At 39.7% G+C, this 21,733-nt stretch overlaps 1 protein-coding gene across 1 annotated transcript in view; it reads right to left on the minus strand.

Annotated features, from left to right (window-relative positions):
* HSPA4L (heat shock protein family A (Hsp70) member 4 like) overlaps positions 1–19,104 on the minus strand; it is a 28,564-nt gene extending 9,460 nt beyond the window's left edge. The window contains exons 1-13 of the mRNA XM_035548345.2: positions 18,844–19,104; positions 14,818–14,875; positions 13,253–13,393; positions 11,434–11,556; positions 9,908–10,007; positions 7,965–8,098; positions 6,743–6,987; positions 6,575–6,651; positions 5,229–5,380; positions 4,617–4,723; positions 4,090–4,223; positions 2,690–2,892; positions 487–588 (exon numbers count right to left, since the gene is read on the minus strand). Of these exons, the coding sequence (XP_035404238.1) occupies positions 487–588; positions 2,690–2,892; positions 4,090–4,223; positions 4,617–4,723; positions 5,229–5,380; positions 6,575–6,651; positions 6,743–6,987; positions 7,965–8,098; positions 9,908–10,007; positions 11,434–11,556; positions 13,253–13,393; positions 14,818–14,875; positions 18,844–18,950 (1,683 nt within the window). The 5' untranslated portion in view covers positions 18,951–19,104. The remainder of the gene's footprint in view (positions 1–486; positions 589–2,689; positions 2,893–4,089; positions 4,224–4,616; positions 4,724–5,228; positions 5,381–6,574; positions 6,652–6,742; positions 6,988–7,964; positions 8,099–9,907; positions 10,008–11,433; positions 11,557–13,252; positions 13,394–14,817; positions 14,876–18,843) is intronic.
* Positions 19,105–21,733: the final 2,629 nt, after the last annotated feature.

Below are 21,733 nucleotides of genomic sequence, written 5' to 3' on the forward strand. Positions count from 1 at the left end.
TATTACTACATTTATGCTCAAAGAGAGACAAACCAAACTAATGAAGACAGCTACAAATTATTTGCGTGTAAACAAAGCACACAATTATACATCTGCTATTTGGAATCACCATTACTTTAGTTTTGGACCAAAACGGTAGAATTTAATTCCTTTAAACATAACATGAAGAGCTTTTCAGAAAACTTGCTCAAAAGCTAAAGGAATCGCATGTTCTTTTCCATAATGCTTAAATTTCCCTGAACTCCAGCTTCACTATATAATTGCCTTAAGTAAAAGAAACTTACTTCAAAGTCTTGACCACATATTATGTTGAAAATGTAAGCGCTAAGGTAGGATTTCTAACTCAACCATTTCAGTATAGCTGTGCTCTTCCAAATACAGTCCCTACATATTGCAACTAAGATTGATGGAATAAATTTGAGAATACTAGGCAAAAATGTCTAAGGGAAACAATGTTACATTTCCTTATCAACACTGAATACAAACTTTTGTTTCATTTCCTGCGTTTTCAGTTTCCTCATCTGCCTGGCTCTGTTGTTCACCTTGACTCTTCTGAATACCTTCATCTTGATCAACCTGCATTTTATCCTAGGGAAAAAAAAAGTTACATAAATCATACAGCAAACCTTTGCACTGAGTTAAGACTGAGGCCAACTTACATCACAGATAAAGTGGAAAATTCAGTCTTGAAAAGTTTGATTCACTGTATTTAAACAGACATTTTGATAATGCTACTTGTATTTGTATCTTTCCAAATTAAATGGAGATTCCGCTTGACCCGCCCCCTTTTAAATAGTTATGATGCTACCATCCGTAATATTATACTAAGCCCAGTGAATACTCCATTTTAATTTCAAAATAAATACATATGGAATGTATGCAAATAATGGTTTAGAAACACAACACCAACACAGACAGTAACTACAGATTCTCTATGGAACAGCCAGAACTTTGAACAAATGCCATTTCTCCCATCAATTTTAAGCTTTATAACCAAAGCAGAAGTAATTTAATCACTGTAATTGTTACCTGCATCTGTCTCACAGGACAATGAAAAATCATTTCCGTAGTAGCCTTTTAAAGCACATGACCAATTGTCTTCCCCTGCCACCCCATTTTTCAGTTATATTTACCTGTAGTTCACTTATGCCTTACTTTAAATTTAAGTGTCTTGAAGACATCACTGAAAGACCCGATCACTTGATTTAGGTCAAGTTATGCTATTCCCTGTTGTCATTACAAAATCCTTCAACAGCGTATTAATGAAATTTCAAGTTTTTAGGATGACTCCAGTATTTGGGCATCCAGAGCATCAATATAGAGCAGCAGCTGAGGTGTGAAAGGTCAATGACTACTTCTATTACAAGGAATTAAGATGCATGGATTCACAGACCACATATGCATGTAAAAATAATTTTCCATTATTTCTGGGAAATACAAGAAATTCAATATTTAAAAGCTTTCAAACTAGTACAGGTGCAACATGTTATGGGTTAGCTGCAGCTGATTTAGCAAAGTTGTAATGATGAAGTTGAAAGTAAGTAGGCTACTTTATTCACAATTTTTTTTTTTCATTTCAGAATAGAAAAAATACGTATTTACTGTTCTTACTGTTCACACAGGAAAGGCAACAACCAGAAGGAACTGTCTTGCCTACACAAAAAGCTAGAGGTGGGGGGGGAAGTACACATATACACCACAAACCTCCTCATCAGAATCGGGGGTATCATCCTCAATAATGAAAGGAAATTGCTGACAAGCACAGAAGATGTATTAGGGTGAATGAGGTACTAACAAACAGAAAGCCTGAGGATGGAAGTGGTTACTCTCGCACTGAACAGTGTACACAGCTTAGTAACCTCCACATGCAGCATGCTGGTAACACAAAGTGCCAGCTACATCACTTTAAAGTGCTTCACCTGTACACAAAACTCAGATGCAAAGTGCCTGTCCACAAGGAGCAGCAGGAGGCCACCACTGGGGCACCCCTCCCAGCTGTAAAAACACTCCCAGTCCTCACACCTGGAGCATCAGTATTGAAGCTGTACCTTGTGACTTGCAGCCATGTACTTTGATTTAGTATACAAAACACCAGAAATGAAATTAATCCTCCTTGCACTTGGATGGGAAAACTGACAGCAGAATACTGTGAGCAGGCACCTCTGCAGTACTTCAACACACTGACTAGAGTGAGGTAAGGAAGTCTAAAATCCTAACCTCTCAGTAGCAGTAACAACGCTGTTACACATTTGTTTCCCTTAATCCCCCCCCAAGGCTTACAAGCCATTTTATAAGAACTACCAGCAGCGAAGTGCCCTAAGTGAAAGGTCTATGAAAAAATACCACGTTTTTCTACTCAATGAAAAGGTAGTACTTAAACGGCAACACATTTTGTGATGTGGCAAATTAACTGTAACGTTTTGATAACAACATAATACTAAGACTAGTAGAGAGATGGTAAAATACAGTGAAAATGGTTTTCTTTGCAATCTAGTTGTTTTACACTCTTGCTATCATAGTACCAGTACTTCAATAACAAACAAACATGAAGAAATGTTATATGACTGAAGAAATCATTCAAGGGTGGAGAAGTAGCAATTTTCAAAAGCTATACACTATGATTTCATCCCCAATTACCGGCTCTCTTGTCAGAATTACAAGGAGTGTAGATATTTACAAGTTTACATACCAGCTCATCATCTCTGCCTTGGTTCTTACTTGATGATTCAGTGTCCATAGGTGTGTCATTGTGATCTCCCACTATATTCTGCTTCTCTATTATAGAAGCACTAGCCACGCTGAAAAGGCCATGAATATTGACACGCACTTTAACCTTCACTTTGGAATTGTCACCATCGTGTTGGGGACCAACATTTTGAATAGTGAAACGCCCTTTAAAACAAAAGGTTTTAATTATTGTTCAAAAAAAACAACAAAAACAAACAAATAGACAAAGTAAGAAAAAGAAAATACACAACTTGAAAGTTGTTGATTTAAATAGCAACTTTATCAGATCAACTCTATTCAGAAACTTCTTACTTAGTTGATAGTTCTACAATGTAATGTATACCAGACAAATTAAAATCTGATTCCTCACCTATTACTAATTTGTACAGCCACAATATACTTTTGCTTTGTATCTACATTTTGTAAAACATTCAACGTAACATTATTAGATGTTACACTTCTCTGTTCTCTTCTCCAAACCATCACACTAGAGAAACTTCTGTGATTTGCCTCAAACGGTTTCTTTCATTCAACTCTAACTCTGCACTGAAAAATAAAACGGTAACAGAGGAAGGTGCCCTTTGAATTTGATAATGCAGATACACTGCACATTTTGGAAACCAAATGGTGTGTTTACCAAGGCCTCCAGAAACAGTGAGGTTGATGTTCTCAAAACTGTTGCAAATGTGAAAGTAATGCAGAATGTGTATGTATAAATGAGAATGTTCTTTCCTGAAGATGACAGACATCTTGAAAAGACACTCAAAAAAGGCAATACCATGTCTATACCTGACAGAAATTAGTCAACAAAATCAATTAGCTTAAAGACCCTGAACAGTCAGCTACTAATTGTAGCTAATACTGCTTTATTCACAAGTAAACTAATTCATACCATGCAATTAGACTTTACTACAGATGCTTACATTCAGGGGACACCTATGTTGTATTTTCTCAGATTAGCAGAAAGAGACATGACAAATACCTATGCAGATAAAGCATCAACAGCTCCTTTGATCCAATTTCTTTGAAAAAATCTGGGCTGGTGGACACATCAGATCATGTTCCATTTTACACAAGCTTCAAGAACCAGAAAATAGAGCACTAAACTCTTTGTGCCTACATTTTTAAAACATTTAAAAACGATGAAGAAGGTAAATTTCCTAGTAACTGCCCTAAGATGACGTTGATACTGTTTGATCACTGCACCTAAGCCAAGAAGACTGTTCTGAGCCTTTCTAAAGGGGCTAGGCTTTTCTATAATCTAGGAAATATGGAGGTAAAGTCTCTTACATAAAGGAGAACTATCCCTTCTCATTGTCAACAACAGCTGTTTTTTTTTTTTTTATATTCATATGTTCTTACCTATTCTGGAATCAGGATAAGGCACTTCATGTGGATGGGTATAGTAAGCTTCCAGGTCAAAAGGCTCTTTCTTGTGAAAAGTAATTACTTTTGAGAATGGAGCAGCATGGTTCTTACTGAAGACTTCACATTCCCTAAAACGATACATTATTAAGTAAATTTAAACCACTGAGCATAATACAATGGATAATCAAGTTATGTTACGAACAGCAGCCATGCTGAACAACCCACCAAATAATTTACTGAAAACGTCAATGTCTGACAAGAGGTGCACATTAATGGCCTGTGTGTCTCAAAATGGACTACGTACTTTATGTCACTTCAGCAAAACTAAAAAAGTTCACGCAAATTTTTCATTTTTAATTAACTGTATTTCCAATTATCGATCAAGAAATAAAACGAGAAGAAGAAAACTGCTGAAATAGCTAACCTAGAAGTCTGAAGGCCTGGTCTTCCACACAGCCCAACATTTTTCTTAATACACACATAAAAACCCATGTTTATTTAGCAAGCATCGTACAACTTACCCTGTTCCTTCTTCATAAGATGATTTCCATCTTAACGTTATGGAATAAGGAACAACATCAGTGATGGAAAATTCACGCACTTTAAAAGCTGGGGAAAGTATTGCACACTAGAAAACAAAGACCAGAATTTTATTACATCCACGTAACAAAATAAAGTACAATAATTAACAGCTAAGTGTAGAAAGGCTACAATGAATACAAGTACATGGAGGTCCTGATTACCACAGTATTTTTAACAGAAACTTCCTACTCTTAGTAGAAAGTTAATTCAACTGAAAGACTTAATTAAGGTAATAGTAACAGATGCCACTTCTTGAGTGATGGTCATTAAAGACAGAAGCAAAGCTTTTAAATGACTTACATGAAGTAGAACTGTGAATTCAGGTCATCAAATTTAACAGGTCTCTAACAAGACCATTCCTTCTAACGGGACACAGTGGCAAGCTACCAAACCTAATACAATCATTTCTGACATAGTCACTGTCATCAATTGTTCACGTAGCAAGTAAGACTTTGTACCTTGTTTCATCTACAATGCCTCTTGGTTTTGATTAGTTACACTGCAATAGACCACAATATTAAACGAGCAATACTGAATTTTAATATCCATACCTGCAAGGCACAGCCTCTTGCAACAGCTTCGTCAGCATTTAGTGTGGTGCTTATTTCTTTACAGAAAAAGTTAGAGATCTGTTCCTTCACTGCTGGAATTCTAGTAGCCCCACCTACTATTTCTATACTGTAGATATCTTCACGGTCAAGTTCTAGAAAAGAGTGCATGGCCTTCAGTTATCATCAGTATATCAAAAAGCTGTCTTTGGACAACCAAAGTAAGATTGAGTTCTCTTACTATCTATACACTGTCACAAGCACCGAATATATTCAACGGCCAACAAGACCTTTAAGACCAGATTTGTAGTGCTACATCTTACTCAAAATCCTCATCCCTCCTACAGACTACACAATTTTCTTGTTGCGCAATCCTGGAAAACGCAGAAGCAAAGCATCAAATAGGGCTTACTTGATGACAGCTGCTCTTCAAAAGTGCCTTATGTATCCTCTTTCTGGTGGGCATAAACCCAAGCGTGTGATAAGGTTTTCTTTGGCACCCCTGTAGTACTGGGTGCCAATACCTCACTCCTCCCAAGCAAGAACCAAATAAACCCCAAGTATACCTCATTATATGTTTGGTTAATGTTGGTTGCCAATACACAAAAAACAAAATCCTTGACTAAAAATGTATAATAAATATTAAACTGTGCTTGCAGGGTAACTTTCATTCTGGATTCAAGATATGTGGAGGAAGTGATCTCAAAATCTCAAACAGCTGTCAGTCCTTGTATGGTTTTGCTCAGCAGTTACTCAAGTTCTTATTTCCAGCATTAGTTAGAGCCAACTCAAAAATAAGCAGATGTTTTCCCTTTTAGTTGAAGATGCTAAAAACTGCATAAACCCTTTTCCTATGGAAGTCTATTCCTTTCCTTTATAGCACACTATACAAAAGAATTGTTATTTGCACATGCTTCAGATAACTTATTTTAAGAATATACTGCCAAGTTCTCAGGTCAGTGAAGACGTATGTATCACATATGGAACAGGCTGGCCAGACAGTTGCAAAGTGTTCCAGTAAAGAATGAGAGTCATGTTCCCCCCTCTTCCCCGCCCCCACTTTTTTTTAAAAAAAATCTTTCCATGGCCCAACCTTTTCCATTTCACAGGGTGAATGAGGGTCAATAAGTCAGGGTTGCAGAGTGGTTTGTGCACCGAATGAGGCAGGAATGGGATCATGCATACATGACAAGCATATGAATGGAACTTACATTTAACTTTTCAGTACTTAGCTTTGCAATTCTAATGAATACAAAAATACATTAAAGAGATAATCATTAAAGAGATCTAGGATAACCGCATTACTAGTTACTTTCTAGAACCAAAGGCAGTATCCAGCTCCTACTTACTTGCTTGTTCCATGGCTGCTCTTAGAGGAGGTTCCACTCTGGACAGAAGGGCAGCACACAACTGCTCGAACTGAGCTCTGCAGGAACAGGGCACATGTTTCATATTACAAGACAGTTGAGATACCACACTTGACTACACTTCAATAATAAAAAAAAAAAGCATGGTACCTGTTCATCTTGCTGGAGACATCAAGGTCATTCATGAAGCATTCAATATTGAGTGGAAGGTCAGAGGCGTTTGCACTCATAAGCTTCTTTAGTTTTTCACATTCCTGATACAATCGTAGCAGCGCTCGGGGATTCTCTTTTACATTCAGCTTGTATTTTGTCCTAAATTCTTCAGAGAAGTAGTCTACCAAAGCCTCATCAAAATTCCTTCCACCTAAAAAGGGGTCAAAAGTAGTAGCTAAGACCTGCATAAGAGTGAAAGAACAGATTACAAATTATTAAACAATATTTGTTTAGATATAGATAGCTCTCATATAGTCACTGGTTTTACAAGTCAGCACCTTTAAAAACAGGTTTGATGTGACAGAATCCCTTGTGGATTTCTCACCATCTTCTGTCAGGCAAGTGACAGAACTTAAAAAAAATAAACATAACAAATGACTCTTCTCAATTAGTTTCTGCCCTTGCCAAATAAAGTACTACTATTACTTTAAGAAAAAACATCACATTTATCATGCTTTTTTCTACCACGCTGCACGCCCCTACTCAGTTTACTAGCTCACTAAAGAAAAAGCAGGCTAGGATAGCTATTTTCTCATGCTATTACGAGTTCTATGACATTTACCCAAAACAAACAAAAACCAAAAAAAACAACCGCTATCATCTTCCACATGACTTCAGATGAAGACCACATTTTGACAGCAAAGACATTTATAAAACATTCAACCACCAACAGCTCAAACTTCAAAGATTAAACTCTCAGAACTACAGAGTGAACAGTTTTATTTGATGTTCAATTGACTTTAGATTTTAAACCTTCACATTCATGGCAGGAAAAATAATCATAATAGAACAATTTAAGGCAATTCAACAATTCCCTATAGGTAAGCAAGTTGCTCAGCCGCAACGGTTGTGAAATTACCAGAACATGCAAATATTTCATTCAGATAGAAAAACGCCAAAACCCATGCATTTGCTTAATTGTCAAGCACTTTTCAAAAAACCCTTTGGGTTACTTCATTTCTGCATTCTTACAAAAATTGCTTTGCCAGAACTGCCAAAAGAAAAATCAGAAAATTGTGGCGTTCTGAATTTCAACACTATTTACCTTTTTTTTTTTTGTTTTTAAGTTTAAAAATCTTCCCATCGAACAGTATTTTGAGTACTGTTCTATTAAATACTTTGGGAATGTAAGACTTTACTGTATGACTTAGAAGATTACCTTCAATTTTCCCTTGTTAAAAGCGCAGATGGAGACTTGGTATGCAGAATGCCCCATATCTACAAAGACCACGTTTCTTGGTTTCTCGTCCAAGGCCGGCAGATCTTGCTTGTATATTCCATAGGCTAGTGCAACTGAAAGAGAACAGCCCACGGAAATTAAGGCAAAGCTGTGTACCAATGTAAAGCATCCATGAAAGGCACTACCAAAAGAAGGACACTGCTTATTTCCAGTTTTTTTTAACTAACTCCATTACTCTACTCAGATAGAACATAAGGGTGCAAGGGGACGTGAGTTTTAGACCATATGAGTTGCCGCATTCTTTATTTTTATTTGGTTTCTAATTTTACTATTATATCATGCTCATTCATAATTGCCATTCGAGTGTTCTGTATCATCTCTCTTTCCAAAAGCAGCTGCATGCTGCGTGCCTCCAAAGCACATTTAGTTAGTACTATATGCTCCATCATAAATTTAAATTTTTAGATCCAGGATTTTATCAGAACAGTTATTTTTATTTTCTGTTTTAGAGCTATTGTACATATACAGTGAACAAAAATATATCGTTCACATAAAGTCATCACAAACAAAACTAAGATGTTGAAAACAGCTTTTTTCACTGTCAACAGAAGAAATCAATGTCAAGTGAAAGTTTAACATTAAAGCATCACAAAGTATTTCAGTTCTGCTTGTACTCAAAGTAACATGTTCAAAAAAAAAAACGTTTTCAAAACTGGTTTGTAAGAAACTAAGATTTCAATACCAGCCTTCATTCAAGAAGCTGGTTGAAACTTCCTAAAAGAAAATTTAAATCAAAAAATGAAATTACTGGTTTAAACTACGCCAAATTCAGTTCCCATGAAGCGTAGCATATTTCTATAACTTAACATAGAACACAACAAAAATTAAAAAAGGGCAGTAAGTAACTTTATGGAAACAACAGTTGTGCCAACACTACAACTGACAGATTTTCCACAAGCTTAAACTGTCATTCTCCCACAGACTTATGTTTGACTCTATTTGAATAGTTTGAGAAGTCATAACTGAAGTTTCTATATAAGATCAGCAGGTCTGCTTGAAAAAAAGCTCCACAGAAATGCAGTTTGTGTAGAGGCAGCTTTTAAACCATACATGAGTAGTAGTTAAAAATGGAAGTTATTTGGACTACACAGTTTGAGATTTCAAGTAAATTTATTTCAAGTAAATATTAGATTATGATAAAAAATGTTTTCCCCTAAATATTTCCATGGGATTTATTTTTATTCCAGCACAGCCAATAAACTGTAAAGAAAAATCTGTTATATCCTTGTTTTACTTAACTTTGGAGAGGAGAACTTTATTAACAGCTAACTGCAAGTAAAGGGACATGAATGAGAGGTCATTTGGAAGTGTGTTGTAGAGTAAAATCACGGCAAATGTCACTCTTAGAAGACCCCACAACACATCTATGTTAAGTAACGTATTTACTGTAATCTTTCAGACAAAATATGCAGGTTACATCTGATAATAGTACATGATAGTACCATCTAATACAACAACTGAGAATTTAGGTCAGGTGCATATTCCAGCTAGGCTATTAAGGGATTCTGATGCTAGCTGTGGCTTTCCGGATCTTTCTGCTGTAGCTCCACGGTACAGCAGAGGTAAGCAGAGACACCCCTGTCATGTCAGAAGCAGAGGAGCTATTTTCAAGTGGCATTGTATTGAGATGACGAAATCCAAACTCTCCTCCTGCCTCATAAAATCTGAGCACCACCCCACTGACAGTTACTGCGTTTCCAGTTCCCAAGCTGGATTGGGCAGTACAAGCCTGGATAGCTTTTTCCCAAGCTCCTAATTGTGTAACAGTAGTGTGTCATCGCCCTTGCACATTCAACAGCTTGAGCTGTTAAAAAAGCATTTATCCACGTTGCTGCTTTATTTCTGTGCACCTAGGCCTTTACCTGCTGTAGTTTCATTCATCAACTTCAGACAATTTAGTCCTGCAATCTGAGCAGCTGCCATTACAGACCTTCTCTCAGCATCAGTGAAAAAACTGGGTACCTGTTTCCAAGAAATAATTACATAGAATATTACGACATATGAACCTCTTTAAATTAAAGTTAGACTTACCCATTAAGGAAGGCTATAAATTTCAAAACCACAAGAAACTGTTATAAACTAACCTCAGATGAATAAGGCAGTCCAAGTAAAACACTTGAGTAATTCATTTTACTGCGTATTTTAATTAAAATTTCAAAACATAACAAAAATTAAGTGGAATCCATACTTGTTTTAAACAGTGCATTCATGCACCAAAAAAAAGGTTCCGATTCTTCTGATGAATCTTTGATCTCAAGATTACCAGTTCAAAACATTTTAAGAAAGTTTCTGTAAACATTTATACAGCACAAAGTCAAACAAATTTGCTAAATTAAATATGAATAAATAAAAAGCCCCCCAAAAAGCTATTGCAGAAGCTTAACAGCACTAAACTTACTTTCAGCACCACTGACCTAAACTGTGCACTACAACTGGAGCTGTGTCCAGCTGTAGAATTTTTTGGTTATCATCTAAATGACAGCTCCAGCTTACAGTCCCCTACCATCTTCAGTTCCACCAGAAAGAGCCAAAGCACAATCAAAGCCCATTTAGAAACCAGCTGCAGTCAATTAAGACACAAGACTGTATTCATAGCTTCTATTTTGTTGGCTACCACTTCAGTGTATTACCAAGAATCCTGATTTGTGTGGAAGGTATTCTCTGTACATGTCTTTGTATACCATAAGGAAGCAAGAAAAAAGATCGAAGTGTATTTCTAACAGCTAAAGTACACAGCTTTCCAGTTCCCATGCCTCTGTCTAACAAAGTGAATAGCCCCAAAACGTCAAGCCCGGAGCCCTCACCAGGAGAAGTGAACAAAGAAGGTGAAAAGCAGACATGTAGGACATGGTATCAGGAACAAACTCTCTTGCCTAAGTTCCGCCACCACGCCCATGCCTCCCATGGGTGAGCGGCCTAGCTAAAAAGACCGATAATAAAGCAAACCAGCCAGATACCGAGACCTTTTCAAACAAATGCAGGCGATTCATGCTTCTTACATTGCTAGCATATTATCCTCAGAGACACGAATTTCAGGCAACTCTCAACTACACTACAACTAAAAAGAATTCAACTTTTGGACCGGAAAAGAAGTGCTTACACGTAAAACACTTCTCATTTATAGCAGGCAAGTTATGTAGCACTGAACCAGCCCGGATCAGCTTAAGTAGTATGCTCTCTCAAACAAATTTTAACAAAATTTCCATTTTCACACACATGACTACAAAAGCATTACCAGCTGGAAAAAAAACTGTAATAAAGGCCCAAGTTTTTGGCAATATTTCTACCCACCACTTGCATCTCTTTCCCCCATTGCACCATGGCATAAATGATACTAGCTTATGTAAAATTATCTATAAACAGAACCACGATAAGTATTACAACTTACTGAGATCACACAGTCTGCCACTGGTTTCTTCAGAGCACTTTCTGAAGTCTCTTTAAGCTTAGCCAGTAACATTCCTGTAATTTGTTCAACTGCAAACAGTCTCTCTTCATCGAGGTATCTCACCTGAAATAGAGAATTTCAATTCTGTAATAAGTTTTTATCATGTTAAGCTTTACCAGCAACAATGGATGCCATTTTGCACCAACAAGCATTTTCTCCTGGACCCGAAGGCAAGTTAAGAGTTTTGCACAAGATTTCAAAATAAAATGAAATTAGAAAAACATGTTCTCCCCCCCCCCCTTTTTTTTTTTTTTAAGAAAAGACAAGTACCACAAAAAAAAAAATCCTTTCACACATCAATCACCTCTTCTCTGAGATACGCAGTTCGGACATATTTATAATTTTGAGCAATGAGACAAGTTTAACACCAGACTGAACACAAGTAACTCTCCACATGAATTGACGCTCTGGATTCATGCTACTTACATCAAATTGTAAATGGTTCAGTTTAGCTGACCATTGTTTTCTGGAAAACCTTGACAACTGAATTATCTCAAGGGGCTATTTCTAAACACTACAGTACTTTTGTTGGGTGGATTTGGAACTAAAAAGAGATGTAAAATATACGTAGAATCACGTTCATCCTAATGCAAGCTAAAAATTGGAGTTCTGGAGAAAACCCGAGAACTTATTTCCTGCAATGGTCACTCAGACGTGTGGCAAGGAAGTGGCAAACAAGGCAATCCTAATTGCCTTGTTCTTCTTGGCAAACACATCTGAATCTGGAAGCTTCACGGGAGGTCTATGTCCTGAACTCCTGTGAGGCTGGTGTTTAGTAATCCCAAACACTCCTGTGCAGGGAAACCCAGAAAGAGGAGCAGCAACTGTATTTACGTTGGCAATTACTATGATAGTAAGTACCTGTACAGGTACTGAACTCACTTCATACGGTGTAAAGCCCCTCCACAAAGCAACCCGAAGTGCAAGCTAAGTGAGGATGACAGGGAGATTTGCTTTGGAAGTACACTCCTGATCTAGATTAAACTGCTAATGGTAGATGCATTCAGAGACTGAAGCCATAAAGTCTGAATTTTAAGAAGTACAGTTTCCAACCATTTAGTTCGGAAGCAAATTAAAAATAACTTGTTCAGATTAAATCTTCAGAGAGTTACCCTGTTTTCCTGACACTTGGTCTCTGCATTTCCAGACAAATTGAGATGTCGCTAATAATCTCACGCTGTAATTGAAGCTATTTGAAGGTAAATCTAGTAAACTACAAGCTACTAAGGGAGACTACAGAAAGCTAGTAAAATTGATGAGAAGTCTCAACAGACATCTCAGACAGACAAAGTACTATGCTTAGTGAATGTTACTGCAGGGAAAGGAATGTTCATCTTTTGAGAGCAGATTTATTACACAATTTTATTTAAGGTGAATGTAACCTAAGCTTAACCTTTCTGAGGTTAGTTATTAACATTTTATAGTGCACCTGCACAACAGAAGACAATACATTTTTACACTACATTTACTAGAAGACCCAAGTATGTAATATAGAACAAGTACTCTAGAACTTCCTGAACAGGAAGAAATTAATGAATTATAGGGAAGAATGAGAAACATAGCTAAACTATGCCAAGGAAGGCTTTGCATGAAATAAAAGGTATTACTGTACTGGTTATCACCTGACACTTCTTTTCAAAAACAATTAAGAATATATTTAGAGTTTTCTTAGGGAAAACATAATTCAAGTATGAAGTGGCAAAGGTTTCAAGCACTCATCTCTAACACTCGAGATACGCTGTATGAAGCTCTAACTCACCTTTACTCCTACAGAGCCATTCGGCATCTTCTGAAGCTCATAAGGAAGTTTGGCCCTTTCAGCTTGTATGTAAGGATCTTCAAAGGCTCTTCCATGCAGTTTTTTGAAGCCATGCAATGTATTTTTTACATTTGTGACAATCTGTGAAAGACATTTTATCTTCAGTTACCTATCACATGCAGACTACAGAAGACCACATTCTCGTTATGTTCAGCTTACTGCACATCCTGAAGACCTATTTTAAGCCCCACACATTTACTGGAAAAGAAAGGGTGCAAGGAAAGAAACACCCTGATTTTAATCTATGGTCTCCATTATAAAGTTCAAGTTTGCTTTCCTCTTTAATAGCCATTAGCTTGCTACCATCAATTTTCATTGCACCTTTTAATTTAAAGGAGCTTCCCAATATAGTATGCAGCACAGGATGTATTAAATACTGCTGCAGTGGCGGTCTACAGCAACAAGTTAAACTATTACCTACATTAACTTCAAATGAAGCTTCGACAAATTAATGCATTCCACTTCCTTTAAAATTGTGCTCTAAGTCAGATTCCACCTGGACATAAAATCTTCCCACACCTATTCCCTCGTCAGTGTTTCACCTGAATTATTTAAGGACAGATTTTTAAGTAAACAAAGGACCTGAACAAATGCTAACACACAGTATTTAATCAAGCTATCAGAAGAAGTTACTCCAGGGTAATCTACTCCAGCAGAAACTGGTCTAGTTTACTAGGCTAAGTAACAAGGTTTATAGTCGCAAACATTACTGACAGGACACCTTCTCACCAGCAAGTTCAGGGGCTGAGCTCAGATGAACGGTGTGAAATTTCACGGAACAAAGGCAATGCAGCCTCTGCCACGTGCTACCAGTGGGCTCCATTACCTCTACATCCACTGGGCAACGCTGGAGTTAAAGGTCCAGCTGCCTACTGGACCACTCTACTACAGGGAAGGATGTCCCCTCAGAATGTTAACATGATGCATGAATGCAAAGGGGAAGGGAAGACCCGATCTATTTTGACTTTCCGGACTACTACAAGTTTTTAAGCATTTTCCTTGCAAAGCAGCTCTTCTCCTAGGTTGCAAGTAAAGTCAAACGCAATTGGAGGAGTTGTATTTCTCTTCAAAGTTCCAAATTAAAACACTAAATTACACAGACACATTAATTTAACTTTATAACCAAGAACTAGTATTTATACAAAGCTTTTGTTCTTCAATTTGTTTCAACTTCTCAAAACCATATGCATGGCATCCCTACCCCCCCAACTCCTCGGAAGAAGATTTAAGATTGAATTCTACTTTTGCTGTCACAAGCAGTAAAGAGGAAGATACTCTACCGGGAAAGAAACTAGGTATTACCCTGTTTCTCCTCATTCTGTACTCTAAATGAGGCGATGATGAATTTAATAGAGAATGTACTATTGATGCAGCATTATCGTGAAACATACACTTATAGTAGACAAGTTACTTTAAAAGACCAAGTTTATTCATTACTTCTCTTTCCACAGTTCAACACCAAACAGGTCAGGTAAGTAATAATTCCATCGCCCCCGTCTGTTTACCTGGCTCTTTGCTGCGTTCCCAATGGCCCGGGTCTTGGATCCTAAAGATATACAAGCTCTAAGTAAAAGAAGAAAAAAAGAAATTCAGCTTTAAAGGGAAGTGTTATAAAATACTTCTACATTACTCTAATAAAATGAACAAACGAAAAGTCAAGAAGTACAGCAGCAGAACACGGTTGTGTATTTCACAGCATTACTGCATGAAGCACCAGAAATTGCAGTGCAATTCTGGTTTTGTTCTCTGCAAATTAATTTAGAAACTGCAGGCAACCACAATTGTGTTCACTGCATTTAAAGAATTCTTTAAAGCTAACGTGTTCTACAGATCCTGCCATGACAGTACAGAATTAATAGTTTTGGGCGACAGGTCATAACCAGACGAGGTTTGGGCCATCCAGTTAAAACCCCTGAGCTCTACTGCTCAAGTTTCCTCGACATGGTGACCCTGCAGTCAGAAAGTGCCACACCTTGGCACTGAGACAGCAGTTGAGAGTAACCCCCAGGTCCAAGGTAGCTGCGCCAGCTGCCAGGCACCAAGGGCTGGGGCACTACAAGTGGCTGCAGCACCCGCAGTTGCCGCTTCCCGTGTCCCCCTGTGCCTTGACTCCAACAAAGGCCACCTGAGGACACCAGCCGCCACCTGGCTGCCTCCCTGCAGGCTTCCCGGAGCTCTGCAACAGCACCAACAGCACCAAGCACTGGCCTGCTTCTGAAGGAGCAACGGGCCCAGTGAAAAACATGGGTAGCAAGGCAACAGCGCCGCTCATGGCCTCAGCCAACTGTCCCAGCAGCTACTGAAGTGTAACTTTAGCCGCTAACAGCTCCACCAATATACAGTTCCTACGTGTTACTTTTAATTTATTCTGTAATCAGTACATCATCTCATCAGTGCATTTCCAAGTACTGTGAGTGGTGCTTTTTTCCTCAAGTTACCATCACGAGCTTTGTTTTTACAGATTTAAAATAAAACTTGTTTTCAAGTTCTTGTTTCCAAAAGAGAACCGATCTGTCTAAACTAATTCAGCAGTAAGTAACAAATACAACCCAGATTCATATGGTTTACTCTTCACTGTTTAATGAATGCATGAAGGTCACTACAGTGGATTACTTTCTGCCTCCGCTCCTCCTTCATTACATGAGGGCGCTGCATCCAATTTGGCAGCATTACCTAGCAACCTCTTCTGCTGCACCACCACCCTAAACACTCACAACCTTCACTGGATTTAACTGCTGCGCGCTGACAGCACGCTGCCCTACATTTTCAAACACTCAGTTCAGTTTTCAAGAAAAGCTTTTACTATTTTTCATGTTGTTTAAACAGTTTACAAGACGTTTATTTTATGGATTGTGATTACAGCTTGTTACTGTTATTATATTACACGTTTCCCGTGCAGGAATTTGCCTCTGTTGACAGGCAGCATTACATGCTAATACCCCTAGGCTGGGCATGAAACATCAAGTCCGAAGCCACTCAACCCGATGAGTCTTGCCACGGTTCACTTCCAGCCAGTTCCTGCACAAGAGGATGGGTGGTTTCTCCCTTGGCTAGGAAGCTGAGATGTCAAAAACCAGAAGGTGCCTGCCCTCTTCGGCTCCAAACGCTGGAGCCATACCCAAGACAGCCCTCTAGGAAGCACAGCCACCACCAGGAGGAAACAAATGAGGTCCCACAACTGCACTGCCTGCCTCCCACCCGCCTCGGCTTAATGGGAAGAGAGGATCTGAGCAGGACAGACGCTTTTTTAAAACAGCAGCTCTCTTCATGAGGACATTTCAACCATCTCTACACACTGTTTTGAAGAAGATGCTACATCATTGTTTTAATTACAGTTTGTGATTACACTAATTACATGTGGTCTGAAAAAATAGTTATTAAAAAATTATGAGCTATCAGCAATCACTTTTTTTTCCCTCCACGAAACCCTGGTGGTGAGGCATACTACTTGAAAGCACCATTTGCCATGGAGCTAACACCCCAGGCTCACTGGAAGTGCACGCAACATCTGACCTACTGGAGTTCTCAGCTCAGAGAAATGAGGTGTCAGTTAACATCAAAAGAGACAACAAGGCCAAAAGCCTGAAGAAACATTGTAAGTTCTGCTGAAATGGCTGGCTTAATGGAAAAGCGTTTCCTTTCAAAGCTTAAGGACAAGCACTGCCAAAAGAAGACGCACATTTTACAAGCGCTAACAATCCCATGCCTTCAATTATAGGAGGTAGGTTGGAGGCAACAGATCACCCAAGTGTTTTTACAACTGGGACACTGGATTTAGGACTCCAAGAGTGCTGTATGGAACTGTGATAATGTGGCGCTGTCTTCCTGAGCTCTACCCCACTTTTGTCTGCAGCACAGGGGCATGCTTAGACTCACACTGTACAGTTCACAACTGTATTGCACAGGTATCTGAATCAGCTCCAAAGGTAGGCGCTGGCTGCGCTAATTAGCCTTGCCCAGAAAGAGTAATTAGCCCTGCACAGCCCAGCCAGGACTGTCCTATCTTTAGGACGTAACCCAGTATCTTTACATGGCTTAATAACATACTACAAACAGAAGTGTACCAACTTGCCCAGAGCCAGTTCAGGTGTTTTTTCATCACGCTACATTGACACAACTAACATCAAAACTTTATAAATGTGAAATTAAGTCCCAAGTATTTGGGATGTATCCAACCAATGTTAATTATTAGCTAATGTCAAATGTTTAAGTGATGTAAGCACCCCTATAGGAACATATAAATAAAGAGCTCATTTACTGCGTTGCTATGCGCAACAAGTGGAAAAGTTTTGATCGTTTAGGCATTATATCTGCCCAAACCTGCTCAAAAGAAGGTTTAGTTACTATGGTATGCTTCTGTAACAGTAACAAACCTGTAACGTTTCTGTTTCCTTTCCTTTTTAGCTTGCTTCAAGGCATTACCATTAGAAAAGAAATTCCTTTCTATATTATATAACCCTTTTATATTGTACTTTGGAGAAAGAGAAGAAAAAAGCCAGGAGAAATGTCAGTAAGTGAGATAACTACTGCCTCTACGTATCGTGCACTCAAAGCACAACCTTACAAACTGCCTGAACTCCCTTTCACAATCACTTTGCACACATCTTGAAAGTACAGATACTCCTAAATTTAAGTGAAAAATATTAAACACAGGGAAGCCTACCTAACGTCTACCTGCAAAGAACGCACTCCAAGAACAGCTAAGAACTGGCAGCACTCACTGTCCCGAGGGGGGAGGAATTTGGCCCTAAACTGGGGATTCTTAGGGCCAAAGTTTCAGGGGCTTCCTTGATCAGGATCAAGAGGTCCCAGAGGTTCTGTTTTCATCAAACTTGCACAGGGATAACTCCTCCTTGGGACTTCTGAATATGAGAGGCAAGATATTTCATCTAGGTAGTAAAAAAAAAATTTCAGAGCATACTCTGAACAAACAGTATGCGTATGGTACCACTCAACTTCTTTCTGCATTAACAAAAAAAAAAAACCAAACTTATAAAACAAACCAAAATCTGTATTTCTTCGAAATCAAAAGGACAGCGATGCTGAAGTTATGACGACCTCGTATGGCCTTGGACAGCCAAAAACTTTCTGCTGTTGGCTACGAATTCCTTTTACAAAGAGAAGGACGGCCCAAACCTCGAGCTTTTAGGATTTTTCCCCATCTCCCCCAAAAGCACGCACAGACGGAGCTCCCCACGGCCCGGCCGTATCCCCTGGAAACGGGGGCGGCCCGTCCCCCCCCCCCCCCCCGCTGCCGCCTCTCCATCTCCTCACGGCGAGCACGCAACTGCCGCAGGGCCAGCAGCAGCGCAGGGGGGGCTCTGCTGGATGAAAGCCAAGCGTTATGAGGCCGGCATAAAAAAAACCAGCAACCCGCTGTGCCTCCGGAGCCGGGCCGGCCGCCCCGCGGCGCCTCAAGGGCACGGAGGAGCCGGCAGCCGGGCTGAGCGGCGCCTCCCGGGGCCCTGCTCCCTGAGGGAGCCGGCTCCCGGTGCGCGAGGGGCTGCGCGGCCGCGCCGGGCGGTACTCACGGCGTGCAGCGGTCGCTGTACTCGTTGGCGATGGTCTCGATGCCGCCGCTGCGCGCCACGCCGATGTAGCAGTTGAGGAAACCGAGGTCGATGCCCACCACGGCCATTGCTGCGCTCCCCGGCCGGCCTCCTCCCGCCGCCCGCCCCGCTCCGCTTCCCCCCCCCCACCCCACTGCGGAGCGCCGGCCGCCAACCGGCGGGGCCTCCCCCCGCGCAGGCGCGGTGCCGCCCGCCCGCCGCCGCTTCGGCTCTTTCCGGCAGGGCTCGGGCTGCGCGGGCCGCGCCGGCTGCAGGCGGCGCGTTCCAGAAAGATCTGGAAAGGAAAGGGGAGGGGGGGAGGAGGCGCGGCACCGCCCCCCGCCCACGCGTCAGCACTGCGGCGGGGCGCGCCCACGGGAGCCTTAAAGGGGCCGGCGGCTTCTGGGGTGGGGGGGAGAGCTCACCTCAGGGATAGGGTGAGTGACGGAGTTATGTAGGTTACTCCTCGTTACTGAGGAGATTCTTGGACTTTTTAACATGTCCTTGAAAAATAATGCATGGCGTGGTTTGGTTCAAGGCTCGAGGTGCTTGGTTTCGGGTATGGGTTGGAGGTCAGAGCGCGAGGCTGTAAAGAGAAGGGAGCTGCTGTATTTCTTAGTGCAAATTTAAAATGATAATAAAAAATCTGTAGTTGTTGTCTTGCCTCGTGCCTTAACTGACCCTGAAACACATCAACAGCTTAGAACCAGGCTTTCCTTTTACTGTGGTACGTGCTGGAGCAAGCTGTTATGTACACACACACTGGGCTGACAGGCCAGGTGAACTGCTGTCACCACAACATGTTCAAGTACCTGCCAGAAGCTTAAAGTCTGGACCTGTAACATCAGTATCAACGTCATGGCGACGCTGAGAATTTTAAACAAGGTATTTTCTTGGATTAATTGCTTGAATGAAATGAAAACAGTGCTCTTTAGTTCCCTAAATCAAACCAAATTATTTAATATAAGCAAACGCGGAAAAACATCCAAATGGTTTCTTAAATGTTATACAAGTAATACGCTTAAACTAAAAACATTCAATGACAATTCTATCATGAACATTGTGGCCAAGACAGGTGTTCATTCACTGTTCTCATCAGATCCTGATGAACAGTCTGAAGCATCAAGATGGAAAATTTCCTTAATTTTGACATAAAGAACTAGCACTAGGGCTCCTCCTGCTCCACAAAGGATATTGGAGAATGCTCCATGAAAAACAGCATTAAGCCCCTCTTGCTGCTATATTTCCATAAAGCTGTCAAGGGTTCTTTTATATTGACATTGTCTCCCCACTCTGCACGCAAATCATTACTGCTCTGTACTGAGAAAATCTTAGATGCTTAGCAAAATCTGTTTTTCTTCAGTAAAGAACACTAAGGAACATTTTCCTCTTGTTTCACCTACAGCAAAGAAGAGATCTTTTAACTATTTACCTGATGTAATGCTCTGTTATCTGGTTGCAATAGCTAAGTTTAGAAAGGCTGTGATCCTTCCTCTGATGCTTCTTTTAAGCTTTACTGGGCAAGCAGAAGGTTTAAGAATTAAATCCTAATCCTAAAGGTGCTCTGAAATGTTTAAATGTTATTAAAACTTCTACAGCTTTTTTGTTTCCTTTAGTAACACTGAAACATTTTTTATAGCAAGTAGATTTTCAGTTCAGATTACTAATCAATAGCCCATCCATCAGCTGTTTTCCAGGGCATGTAAAATGATGTTAAGGTTTTGACCAGCACAATAATGTAAAAACATAAGAAAGCTAAAAGAGAGCACAGTACAGTTTTTAATCTAGACCACCTTGGTTTTGAACAAAAGAAAACAAAGCAAAAAGGAAGATTTGTTAGAGACCTCGGCACCACACTGAGTAAAACCTGCCCCAAGTGCTTACAGGTGAAGGAAAGAAGGGATGAGGAGCAGTGAATGTTCACAAGCATGTGCATTACTGTTTCCTGTACAAGTTGGTGCTCAAGTACTGAACCCTCCCTTTGCCTTTTTCCAAGTGCAGTACAAGTGGAAATTGTGGCAATTCTTAAATTTTTAAAAATTCAACAGTGTAGCAAAGACAGCCCACAGGAATATCAGACCGTTGTGCTCTGCACGGCAAAGCACTTGGGAAATGCAATCGCCCGCTGTGGAACCCAGCATAATGACTGCAACAGATCTTTCAGATAGCTCGGAGTAACACGACTGTTCTGACAGAGTGCTTTCTTGTGGATGTGCTTGGTGAATTGTCAAACCATTCCGGGTTTGGAACTGCGGTCTGTCTTGGGGAGTGTATTAGGAACTGATACCAGTTTTGTCTTCACTCCCAAAAACATAATACACATTTTTTTGAGAGATGAATCTAAAGCTGACATCTTTATGTGAAATTCTACTGGAAACAAAACACTGTGTGTGTATATATATGTTTTATATATATATATATATATATACCATTATATATATATATATATATATATTTACTTAATGTAAATTATTTGACCTAAATTAGTTACATTTTAAGTCAAATCCACTTGATATACCTAGGTAAGCTTCTAGTCTCTTCTTCTAGTCTCTTCTTCTAGTCTCTTCTTGCTTTATTTGTACCTGAGGTTTCAAAACTATGTAAACAAAACACGGACACCACCTGAAGTACATACGTACCTACATATCCACAACATATCCAAATCATCTCATGTTGTTTCCTGTGTGCTAGTAAAACCATTATCTTATTTCATATATTTTACGTTTTTAATAATCTTGATACTATTCTCTATCCCAGCAGTAGGTTAACTACCAGAAATACGTGCATTTTTTTGGTAAGGCCAGCCTTGGGAAACAGTACTTCTGAATATGAACAGCACTAACTATAGGCTGACTGCTCACTAAGCAGAGAA

This window comes from Cygnus atratus, chromosome 4 (assembly GCF_013377495.2).
Source record: "Cygnus atratus isolate AKBS03 ecotype Queensland, Australia chromosome 4, CAtr_DNAZoo_HiC_assembly, whole genome shotgun sequence".
Lineage (NCBI taxonomy): Eukaryota > Metazoa > Chordata > Aves > Anseriformes > Anatidae > Cygnus > Cygnus atratus.